Source organism: Chiloscyllium plagiosum, unplaced genomic scaffold, assembly GCF_037043375.1.
Source record: "Chiloscyllium plagiosum isolate Xiang-an unplaced genomic scaffold, Cpla_swu_hap1 HiC_scaffold_18, whole genome shotgun sequence".
Taxonomy (NCBI): domain Eukaryota; kingdom Metazoa; phylum Chordata; class Chondrichthyes; order Orectolobiformes; family Hemiscylliidae; genus Chiloscyllium; species Chiloscyllium plagiosum.
Genome location: NW_028270156.1, coordinates 50,300,784 through 50,312,887, shown reverse-complemented (window position 1 = coordinate 50,312,887; position 12,104 = coordinate 50,300,784). Strand labels below are relative to the sequence as shown.

General features: G+C 43.2%; 1 protein-coding gene across 3 annotated transcripts in view; it reads left to right on the top strand.

Moving 5' to 3' along the window:
* Positions 1-12,104, top strand: part of eps8l2 (EPS8 signaling adaptor L2) — a 178,622-nt gene that overhangs the window by 81,229 nt on the left and 85,289 nt on the right. For all 3 annotated transcript variants that reach the window (XM_087996608.1, XM_087996610.1, XM_087996609.1), the window contains exons 2-3: positions 5,070-5,133; positions 10,231-10,277. In XM_087996608.1, coding sequence (XP_087852734.1) covers positions 10,235-10,277 — 43 coding nt within the window. In that variant the 5' untranslated portion in view covers positions 5,070-5,133; positions 10,231-10,234. The remainder of the gene's footprint in view (positions 1-5,069; positions 5,134-10,230; positions 10,278-12,104) is intronic.

The following is a 12,104-nucleotide window of genomic DNA, read 5'->3' as shown; positions in this document are numbered from 1 at the left end:
ACCTTGTGATACAGATATGCCCATGGTATTAGGAAGGGAGTCCCAGGATTTTGATTGTGATCAAGGAAGAACACTGATATAGATCCAGGTCAGGATCACCATTCCCTTAAATACTTTCTGCTACTACCCAGGCCTTCCAAGTGCCTGCAGGATAAGACTCAAGTGGAAGCTTTGAATTGTTGTACTGAATAGCACACACAAGGCTTCCCAGTGGTCTTGTGGCCAGCAGCTTAGAGGGAACGTGTGTTAGCATGTTCTGTGGGTTAGGGGAGGAGAGATTTACAGGTGCAGCTGTTCCCAAGGAAGTGCTGTTCTAAACTTCCAGGTGGTAAAAGTTGGCAAATTGTTGCTGAAGGAGTTGATGCATTGTATCTTGTAAATGGTGTACACTGCTGCCAGTCAGCAGCAGTAGTGGAGGGAGTAAATGCTGAATGTGATAGATTGGGTGCCAACCAAGGGGGCTGCTTTATCCTGGATAGTGTCAAGCTTGTTGAATGTTGTTGGATCCACACTAATCCAGGCAAGTACATCACATGCCTGATTTGTAAATGATGGACAGGTTTCAGGGATTTGAAAGCTGAGTCAATCACTGTAGAATTTCTAGACTCTAACCTGCTGTTGTGATTGCAGTATTTATATGGCTAATCCAGTTTGGTTTCTGGTCAATGGTAACATCCATGATGTTGGAGGATTGATGGTACCATTGTTGAACATCAAAGGAAGATGGCTAGATTATGTTCTTTGAATTGGCTTTTACCTGGCCAGTAGTTTGGCACATAATTGTTTGTCACTTAGGAGGCCACGTCTTGTTGAATATAGGCATTAGTTGCTTTAGTATCTGAGGAATTGCCAAAAGTGCAGAATGTTATTATCATGAAGCAGTCTGACCTTACAATTTCAGGAAGGTCACTGAAGCAGCTGTTGGCTAATACTGTTTCCCAGAGGAACACCTGCAGTGCTGTCCTCGGTCTGAGATGATTTGTAACCAGCAACCTCCAACTGTCTTCTGGGTATAGTTCCAACCTTCTGGGTGGAGTGTTTCCAACTGATTTCCACTGACTTCAGATTTCCTTGATTTCCTTGATACAGCCTGGCCATTTTGTGCTGTCTTTTCTGTCACTTTGACTTTTTATTTGGGTTGGTGGGTAGGTGTATTTTGGATTAAATGTGCAATGTGGTCTGCAGTTGACTGACCCTGGCAGATCTCAAACTGAATATCGGTGACCAGTTTAAAGATGAGAGAGTGATGCTTGATAGTTGGCAACACCTTCTATCATTTGTTGATGATTGAGAGTAGCCTGATAGGATAGTAATTGGCTAGATTGGGTCTGTCCAGTTTTTTTTTGTGGGCAGGACATACCTGAGTATCTTTCCATCCTGTTATATTCATGCAAGTGTTGTAACGATCGAAACTGCTTAGATAGGGCTGGATCTAGTCTGCAATACAAAATGTCCCAGCTCCAATGAGGTCAAAGGTTTATTATAATTGATGTTATTACACACCTCTGGACCAGGTGGGCCTTAGACCTGTGTTTCCTGGCTCAGAAGTAAAGACACTACCACTGCACCACAGGAGCCCTTTGTGAGGGATTTATTTCTTACACCCAGAAATGCTATCCCACCCAACTGAATGACTTTTCTCCATCCAAAGCAACCTTTCTTTTGTTTTCCTTTTTAAAGACCAACCAGCACCAATAAAATGCCTGTGTAGCCAATTAAATATTTATATGCAAGCAAACAAAAGTGAAGGGATGAAAGGGAGAGCGGAAAGGGATTAAATCAAAACAGCATTGGAGAGGACGATAAAGCACTGTCCCCTGTGGTGTCCACCTCTCTAATAGCATTGATGGGTTCCATGTGCTTCCTATCAAGCAACACCCCTGACATGAACATAACCATGGAAAACGGATAGGCAGTTAGCAGATACAACGCCCCCCTCCACAGCCTGCTGCCTACATCTGTTTGTAATCAGCCAGGCCAGATCCAGGAACAGACCCACCAGGAGGTCCTCCAATCTGCCAACACCCCTCTGTACCCAAAGAATGGGAGCATGGGGCTGAAAGGCAAACTGAAGCACAGCAAAAGAGTTGTCACATAGCTATAAACAGGGTGAAAATATCCACATAACCAATATATACATGATCCACGGAATCTACAGGGCTATAAAACAAGCAGTTGGGCTGGGAGTCCATGCACTGCCGCAACCTGTGGCAATAGGGGACTCCACCCGAGGTCCCTGAGGCAGAGAGGGAGGCCTCCTATACAGAGAGAGCCCTCCATTCAAGATCCTAGCCGTCTGGACAGCAGGCTTAAGAGTCAAGGTGGATGATGTGCAGCAGCAGCCTGTATAAAAGCTGCCTTTTTGGGAGGTGAGAGTGTACACCCACACAATCTTCAGCCAAGAGGTGGTTGGGTACAGGCTCCTGAAGGAGGTTCGGTATTTCCCAGTGAGGTATGACATCAGCCGTGAGCTGCCGTGTTTTGGCAATTCCTGTGGTAATGCCCAGCCCCCACCACCCGGCATGTTCATGTTTCTGGTCACCCTTGCAGCTACAGCCCTCCTTATGCGCCAGCCACTCGAACCTGTGCTGGGAGAGATACAGATTCCTGAGTAGTGGCTGTCTAATGACAGCTGCTATTCCTGATGGTGGGAAGACCTGGTGTGAATCAACTATGTTCCGGACATTGATACGGTCCTGGAGTCTGTGAACAAGAGTTATGTGTCATAACCAAGATTGCGCCACCTGGCAGAAGAAACACATTGCCAGGGTGCACCATCTGGGGGGAAGCTTAATTTAAAGGTATGGCTGCTGGCTCTGAAGGTGGCAAGTCCTCACTTGGCTGCGCAGGCACACCAGTAACTGCCCTGCCTCCTCAATGGAGAGACTCTGAACTTCTGCCGCAACATTATCTTGTCCCAGATGATATGAACCAACATCCTCTGGATTTTAGTGTCACAGTAGGGAGGAGGGAATATGTGAAAGGATAGATCACCTTAATCAGCGTGTTTAGAGACTTACTTATGCACCTCTGGAATAGGTAGGGCTTGAGTCCAGACCTCCTAGTCCAGAGGTGAGGACACTGCCACTACACCACAAGAGACTTTTATCATGGATTTATAGACTTGCTGTATCTAATGCCATCAACTGCTTCTTGATATCATATTTAGGCTCAACACCAGCATCTGAGACACTGGGGACTTCACAAGGAGTCCATGGTAGTTCACCTTTCCATCTGAAGATGGTTGTAATTGCTTCAGCCTTGCCTTTTGCCCTGATCTGCTGGGCTCCCCCTTCACTGGGTTGCTTATGAAACCCACCATCTCCAGTTGGTTAATTGTTCACCTCTCTCCACAACTGGTGTCAGGATTGCAGAGCCCCTAACTGGTCTGTTAATAGTGGCATCACTTTGCGCTGCCACAAGTTGCTGCTCCTGTTTTTGTAACTAGTCCAATGTTGTGGCTCCACTAGGTTGACATCTCATTTACAGGTTAACCTGGTGCTACTCTTGGCAATCTCTGCCACACTCATTAGCACTCATTCAGTGTCCTGGCAATTGAGTGGGGGTTGCGCAGATTGAAACCAGTTCTACTGCCGGCACTCCCATGGATGTCGAGTTTTTCATTGGTAAATCTGTTCTGAGTCAATCCCATTTAGACAGTAGTAGCGTCACCCTCAATGTGAAAATGGGACTTGGTTTCCACAAGGACTCTGCAAGGACTCCTACCAATACTATCATGAGAAAGATAAGTTTCCCATATGTAAATTTGGTGAGGGCAAGGTCAATTCGGTCTTTCCCTCAGGTGTCACTTAACTTCTACTGGCCCAGTCTGGTGGCTAATTCCTTTGGGACTCAGCCAGCTTAGTCAGTGATGTTACTAGGATATTCCTTGTGACAGATATTGAAGTGTCCATCCAGAGTGCACTGTGTGCCTTTGCTACCTTTGGTACTACTTCCAAGTGATTTTCAAAGTGGAGAAGTACAGAGTCACAAGCTGTGGGAAGGAGGTATTAGTTGGCAGGAGGTATCCTTGGGCGAAAGTGAGGACTGCAGATGCTGGAGATTAGAATGAAGATTAGAGTGGTGCTAGAAAAGCACAGCAGGTCAGGCAGCATCCAAAGAGCAGGAAAATCGACGTTTCAGGCAGGAATCCTTCATCAGCAATGATGCTGGAAGCCTCGAGGGTGGAGAGATAAATAGGAGGGGATGGGGCTGGGGAGAAGGTATTTGAGAGTGCAATAGGTGGATGGAGGAAAGTGTAAAGGTGATAGGTTGGATAGGAAGGTGGAGCTGAAAGGTGGGAAGGAAGATTGACAGGTGGGACAGATCGTGAGGACAGTGCTGAGCTGGAACTGGGGTAAGGTTGGGGGAGGGGAAATGAGGAAACTGGTGAAGTCCATGTTGATGTCCTGGGGTTGAAGAGTTCCGAGGCAGAAGATAAGGAGGTATCTTGCCCAGGATTGACTTTTCAGTCAAACTTTGATAAACCTGGGTGACTTATCGGGGTAGTCAGCCACATAGCTGTGGATCTGGAGTCGTGTAGAGCACACAAAGTAAAGGTGGCAAATTTCCTCCCCTGTTGCAGTAAACCAGGTAGATCTGCAGTGAAAACCTGGCTCAGTAATGATGGCCATTTTAAGATTCAATTATTTAACATCCCCCAGCTTCTTTCATAGAATTTGTACTTGTCTCTCTGTAGTGTTAATTTGGATCGTTGCATTACAAGTGCAATGAAGTTACTATGATGCTATCTTTTCTCCTAATACAAGCAATATCACTTGCGTACTGGAAATGGAAATATTATGTTGACATCAAGTGTTCTTTTCATGTTGAAAATACACCATGTTGGTGGCCAGGAATGGGGGAGTCTTTTACTTGTGGTGCCCTTGTACGGTTAAAGCAGGGAATTATTTAGTATTGATATTTTTGACTAATAAAAATGATCCTTCTGTAATTGTGTTGAGCACAAAGTGTGTTCTTTCCAAGTTCACTTCTCTCTAATTTTTGGTACTTCCTTTTCGCCTTTCACTTATGAATTTAACTATACTTTTTTTTTCTATTCTGCACAGGTGAATGACTTAAAGCATCAGTGTATTATCCTGAGGCCCAGGGCCACTGTTTTGCATAACTAAAGTAAGTAAGTCATTACTTTCCACAATAAAGAAATTTTGATGGTGGCATAATTGTGGGAGACTTGAATAGCAAGGTTGTCAGATCATGGCTGTCAGACTTTAAACAACCAATACTCATCCATTCCTTTACAAGGAGATAGAGGTCAGCTGGGGTCATGAAGTTATTAGTGGGGGCTGTTTCAGAAGCACAGCTTCTCATTAACTTACATTTTTGTATCAACTTGGGAGGAGGCAGATCCAAGGTGGCACTTCTCCATGCGGAGGGAGGCATGGTATAAAAGTAATATTTGTTTATCATTAAGAAGTATTCAGAGATTTTACTTAACAAAACATGGGAGAGTAACTCATTTTCAACATGTTCACTGACCCTTAAGTGATTTTTGATAGCTTCATTTCAACAATTGATTTGTAGAACAATTTAATGTAGAATGAATAAAAGACTTGTTAAAATTTGTAGAATTTTCAGACCATTTTGCTAACATTTTAGATACATTTGTTTCTGCCAACTGACATCTATCAAAATATTACCAAATGTTGGCCAGTATAGTTTCAAAGACATTAGTACTCAATGGCTTGAAGATTATGGTGTGGAAACAGGGAGTGCTGTTTCTTTGTCAAAATATTTTTGACACCAATGTTTCCCTGCTCTCTAAATACAGAAGTTCAGGCTAAAGGTTGGTGGCAGTGTGAGCATGTGACTGAAGCTAGAGTTGGTATCCTTCCCAAGATTTGCTGCCCCATTCAACTTCATTCTTCCTATCTTAATTCTTTTTTTGAATCTCTTACACAGTTTCTTCTGACCTACATCCATGGCTCTTTTCATGCCCTACTTGAACAGGTTCCAGTTTCATGAATGTGTGAGCTGAACTGCCTGATCCCATTTTTATTTGCTAGACTCAAGGTTTTGATTCAGAAACACTTAGCTGAGCACATTATGACTCTGTCATTAGTGCTGTGTTCATAAATGATGTTATTTCTGGTGTTTTTAAGAAAGGCCTTTGCCAAAATATTTTTGACACCAATGTTTCCCTGCTCTCTAAATACAGAAGTTCAGGCTAAAGTTTTACGAGTGTTACGATAGACGTCAGGGACTTCAGATCATATTTGCTCATGGGTGGCACATCAGCTTGCTAATAATGGAGGACAATTGTTTTACATTATTCTTTATCAGGAGAGTGGAGCTTTTGCATCTGCAATAAATCTGAAACATAGGCCAGTTGCCAGTAACTATTAATGTTATCATCCTTACCCACCGCCCCCCCCCCCCCCCCCACCCCCACCCCTGCCACTTCCATTACATAGAACATAGAAGAATACAGCGCAGTACAGGCCCTTCAGCCCTTGATGTTGCGCCGATCCAAGCCCACCTAACCTACACTAGCCCACTATCCTCCATATGCCTATCCAATGCCCGCTTAAATGCCCATAATGAGGGAGAGTCCACCACTGCTACTGGCAGGGCATTCCATGAACTCACGACTCGCTGAGTAAAGAATCTACCCCTAACATCTGTCCTATACCTACCCCCCCCTTAATTTAAAGCTATGCCCCCTTGTAATAGCTGACTCCATACGTTGTAAAAGATTCTCACTGTCGACCCTATCTAAACCCCTAATCATCTTGTACACCTCTATCAAGTCACCCCTAAACCTTCTTTTCTCCAATGAAAACAACCCCAAGTGCCTCAGCCTTTCCTCATACGATCTTTCTACCATACCAGGCAACATCCTGGTAAACCTCCTCTGCACCCGTTCCAGTGCCTCCACATCCTTCCTATAGTATGGCGACCAAAACTGCACACAATACTCCAGATGCGGCCGCACCAGAGTCTTATACAACTGCAACATGACCTCAGTACTCCGGAACTCAATTCCTCTACCAATAAAAGCCAGTACGCCATATGCCTTCTTCACCGCACTATTTACCTGGGTGGCAACTTTCAAAGATTTGTGTACATGGACACCAAGATCCCTCTGCTCATCCACACTACCAAGTATCCGACCGTTAGCCCAGTACCCCATCTTTTTATTACTCTTACCAAAGTGAATCACCTCACACTTCGCTACATTGAACTCCATTTGCCACCTTTCTGCCCAGTTCTGCAGCTTATCTATATCCCGCTGTAACCTGCCACATCCTTCCTCACTGTCTACAACTCCTCCGACTTTCGTATCATCCGCAAACTTGCTCATCCAACCTTCTAACCCCTCCTCCAGGTCATTTATAAAAATGACAAACAGCAATGGTCCCAAAACAGATCCTTGCGGAACACCGCTAGTGACGGCACTCCAAGATGAACCTTTGCCATCAACTACTACCCTCTGTCTTCTTCCAGCCAGCCAACTCCTAATCCAAACCTCCAACTCACCCTCAATGCCATACCTCCGTATTTTTTGCAGTAGTCTACCATGGGGAACCTTATCAAACGCCTTACTAAAATCCATATACACCACATCTACTGCTTTCCCCTCGTCCACCTCCTTCGTCACCTTCTCAAAGAATTCAATAAGGTTTGTGAGGCACGACCTGCCCTTCACAAAACCATGCTGACTATCCTTGATCACATTATTCCTATCCAGATGTTCATAAATCTCTCTAAGATTTTGCCCACAACAGAAGTGAGACTCACCGGCCTATAGTTACTAGGGTTATCCCTACTCCCCTTCTTGAACAAGGGAACCACATTTGCTAGCCTCCAATCTTCTGGCACTACTCCTGTAGACAACGAAGACATAAAAATCAAGGCCAATGGCTCTGCAATCTCCTCCCTTGCTTCCCAGAGAATCCTAGGATAAATGCCATCAGGCCCAGGGGACTTATCTATTTTCACCCTTTCCAGAATTTCCAACACCTCTTCTCTACATACCTCAAAGCCATCCATTCTACTTAATTGTGACTCAGTACTCACATTGACGACAATGTCCTGTTCCTGATTGAATACTGACGAAAAGTATTCATTCAGTGTCTCCCCAATCTCTTCAGCCTCCACACGCAACTTCCCACTACTATCCTTGACTGGACCTATTCCTACCCTAGTCATTCTTTTATTCCTGACATACCTATAGAAAGCCTTAGGGTTTTCCCTAATCCTACCAACTAAGGACCTTTCATGTCCCTTCCTTGCTGCTCTTAGCTCTCTCTTCAGGTCCTTCCTGGCTACCTTATAACTCTCAATCGCCCCAATTGAACCTTCACGCCTCATCTTTACATAGGCCGCCCTCTTCCATTTAACAAGGGATTCCAATTCCTTATTAAACCACGGCTCCCTCACACGACCCTTTCCTCCCTGCCTGATGGGTACATACTTATCAAGGAAACTCAATAGTTGCTCCTTGAACAAGCTCCACATATCAATTACACCCTTGCCTTGAAGCTTACTTTTCCAGGCCACACATCCTAAGTCATGCCTCACAGCATCATAATTTCCCTGCCCCCAGCTATAACTCTTGCCCTGTAGTACACACTTATCCCTCTCCATCACTAGAGTAAAAGTCACCGAATTGTGGTCACTGTCCCCAAAGTGCTCACCTACCTCTAATTCTAACACCTGGCCTGGTTCATTACCCAGAACCAAATCCAGTATGGCTTCACCTCTTGTTGGCCTATCTACATATTGTGTCAGGAAACCCTCCTGCACACATTGGACAAACACTGACCCATCTAATGAACTTGAGCTATAGCTTTCCCAATCAATATCAGGAAAGTTAAAGTCCCCCATAACAACCACCCTATTACTTTCACACTTCTCTTGAATCATCCTCGCAATCCTTTCTTCTACGTTTCTAGGACTATTAGGAGGCCTGTAAAAAACTCCTAACAGGGTGAGCTCACCTTTCCTATTCCTAACCTCAGCCCAAACTACCTCAGATGGCGAGTCTTCATCCATCGTCCTTTCCACAGCTGTAATACATTGTTAAATAATTGAAACTCAGTCCAGACAACATTGTAATATTGGGTAATATGCTATCCATTCCTGAATCAAAGGTAACTTATGTCCTTATCATTATATCAAGCGCCTTTTAAATTTTTTTTTTCTTATCTTGCCCCCTGCCCTGCCCCGTCCATCTCCACCCTTCACTGATTACATCAGTTACCTTATGTTTTGAGAAATAGTGTGTGAAGGGTATTGAGTATAATGTGACAATGGGTGCTTGAGATTTCTCTCTGTATCAAATAGTCATTAACCCAAGTAGTTGTAAGAGAAATTTTAGATGAACATATTCATTTATGCTCAACAAAATGTTTTGCCCCTGCCCTGTAGTCTGAATAGTTATCAGTTCAGCTCCTTTCTGGGTTGAGTTCTGTCTCATGCCTGTTTGCAGTTGTTGATATTGTTACACCCAGCATCATTGTCCGTGGTGAATTATGTTTAGGCAACATGAGAAGCTGCTTATGGATAAATACATGGTGATTCTTCAATATACTAGCATCCTCTGAATGCTGTTTTGGGCACATACCCAGACTAAGTGCTGTCTTTACATTAAAAAGTGGATGTCCATCGAAGCACCAGTTTCTGGCGCAATAGTTGGGTGTTCTGCCTGCCAGTTTGTGTTAAGGATTGAGGAGAATGGTTTACTCTCTGCCTCTAGATTAAATGTAGTCATTCAACCAGCAACAAGGATGCTGCTAGTTGGGTTGGTCTGACAAGGAATGATTTGAGCAGATAGTCTGCCTGCATAGATTGGGGTAGAGTGTACTGTTTTTTGCCTTGCATAGACACACAATTACATTTACAAGTTATGGTTTTTGGTCAATTACTGTACACACCAAATGTAAGTGAGATGTTGAGATTCTGAACAATGTTGGACAATCAAGGAGGTACATACAGTTTCAGCAAGGATTTACAAAACATTGATAATTCCTGCTTCATTTCCCCAGCTCCGGGATACTCATTTAAATGTATAGCACTCTTGCTAAATATCAGCCAACTCCAAAAAGACTGGAGATTGAATTTGTAGTTGCCTGGTATTCTACATTAGATGCTTTATATTGATAAACTCATACAATCCTGAAAAACCTATTAATTGTGTACAGTATATTGATCTGAAATGAATATTGGTAGATTATGATGAATATGATCTGTTCTTCTGTTTCACAGCAAGATGTCGGGATCTGAAGGCAAGATGAGTGCAAAGGCTCTTTATGGTGAGTGTCGACACTGATATAGAAACTTGATTTTCTCATTCGGCAAAAAATAAGTTAACCTAAAGGAAGAAACCTGCTGCTGTCTGGAGTATATCTTATCATAATTTAAATGTTTGCTTGGTGTTAAGAGGTGAGACTAACCTTTTTTGAGTTAAACAAATTTATGTTTGAGAGTCAAGTGACTCAGTGATTTGGGAAAATTAGCCTGTAACACCCTGTTGTGATTTCAGATTAGAAATTCTTAACACTTCGATGTGACACTCCTCTGAATTCTATTTAAGTTGAGATATTGTTTTGAAAAAAATATTCATGTCAATGTTTGCAATTGGGCAGAGAAAGGATATATAAACATGTTAACTACTCTCTCGTTCATGTCAACATAAGTGGTTATTTCTAGACTGTGTGTTTTTGTTTTCAACTCTGTGATGAGAGTTTACATTCTTTGTAAGAGTTCAAATGCAAATAAATCGAGGACACTCTTAGTGAATTTGCAAAAAGGCACAGCCTCATTCTGAAAGGCTATAAGGATGGTTGACTGGTGTGGGAAATGCCCATATGCTTGTGAACGAAAGGAGATCACCAGCTATAATACACCTGACCAGTGTCTATAGCTGTTACTAAATATAAAATGTCAAGAAAATTTATGCTTTTTTAATCCTATATTTGCAAACAGAGTTTCCCACCTTCACCATAAAAACTATTTTTCTCATCAATATTTCTTTCTGCATGTATTTAATTTGGTAATTATATTGAATATACCTGACTATAACGTGATTGAACTCCGCTGCCATTACTTTCTGGCAATCTATTCAAACATTTCACTGCCCAAGGCAATTATGATAGTTTTTAAACGGATCCAATACATCTTCCTGAAGATCCCCAATCATAGGGAAGCTCCTGCCTTCCATATATGATCTTCAATTCTTTTAACTCCCAATTCTTCAACCTCTTGATCCCTTGCATTCTCCCAGGACTTACAGACTGGCAACACTGATCGCCCCCATTCTTTGAGAGAGAGATATATCTACCCCAAACCTACACCATCTCTCAAACTCCATTCCTATTCATTGTCTCCCTCTCCCCAATTCCAATTGTCACCCACCTCATGAATGATGACTCCTCCACTTAATCATCCTTTTGATCCAAACCGTCCTTCACTGTCAAGTGATTACTGGTTCCAGTAGCTTTCGCGAACTTGTTTCCCCTGTCCAACCAGAACCAGCTTGTCAATCAGGTTTACTGACTCCCTTCACAGAAGTCGGTGACGCAATGATCTTCAGTGGTTCAGGTACAACATTACACTGCAATCCAGATGTCCGAAATTAATTTCCTGGCCTGCGCTGATCTTTGCGGGGATAGCAGTGGAGTGCTATGGTTACTCTGTGTTCTGTAGGCTCAGGAGAGGAAGACAATTGACCGGTGTTGCTGCTCTGTGCCAACTCCCTGTCACTGCAGGTGGCAGATTGCTCATTTGCAGCTATCATTTCAAGCTCCTGCAATGTCCCTAAAATTTGATGCTTTATCAATAATGAATATCTAACGTTTTACACTGGCTCGTTGGGCTATTGCATCTGTGCAAGCCACTGAGTGACTATCTCATCCAACCCATTTCCCAATACATGGCTTTATATGTTTTGTCTTTTCAAGTAGTGACTTTAATCTTGCACCTCTACACCCATCTAGACATTGAACTCCAGATTCCCATAACCCTCTGGGCGAGAATAATTTCCTTAAATTGCTTCTAAAGCACCTCACCCTTAAGTTTATGCACCCTAGTTATTGGCCCCTGCAGTAAGGGGTTCCCTGCTAACTACCTATCCATGACCC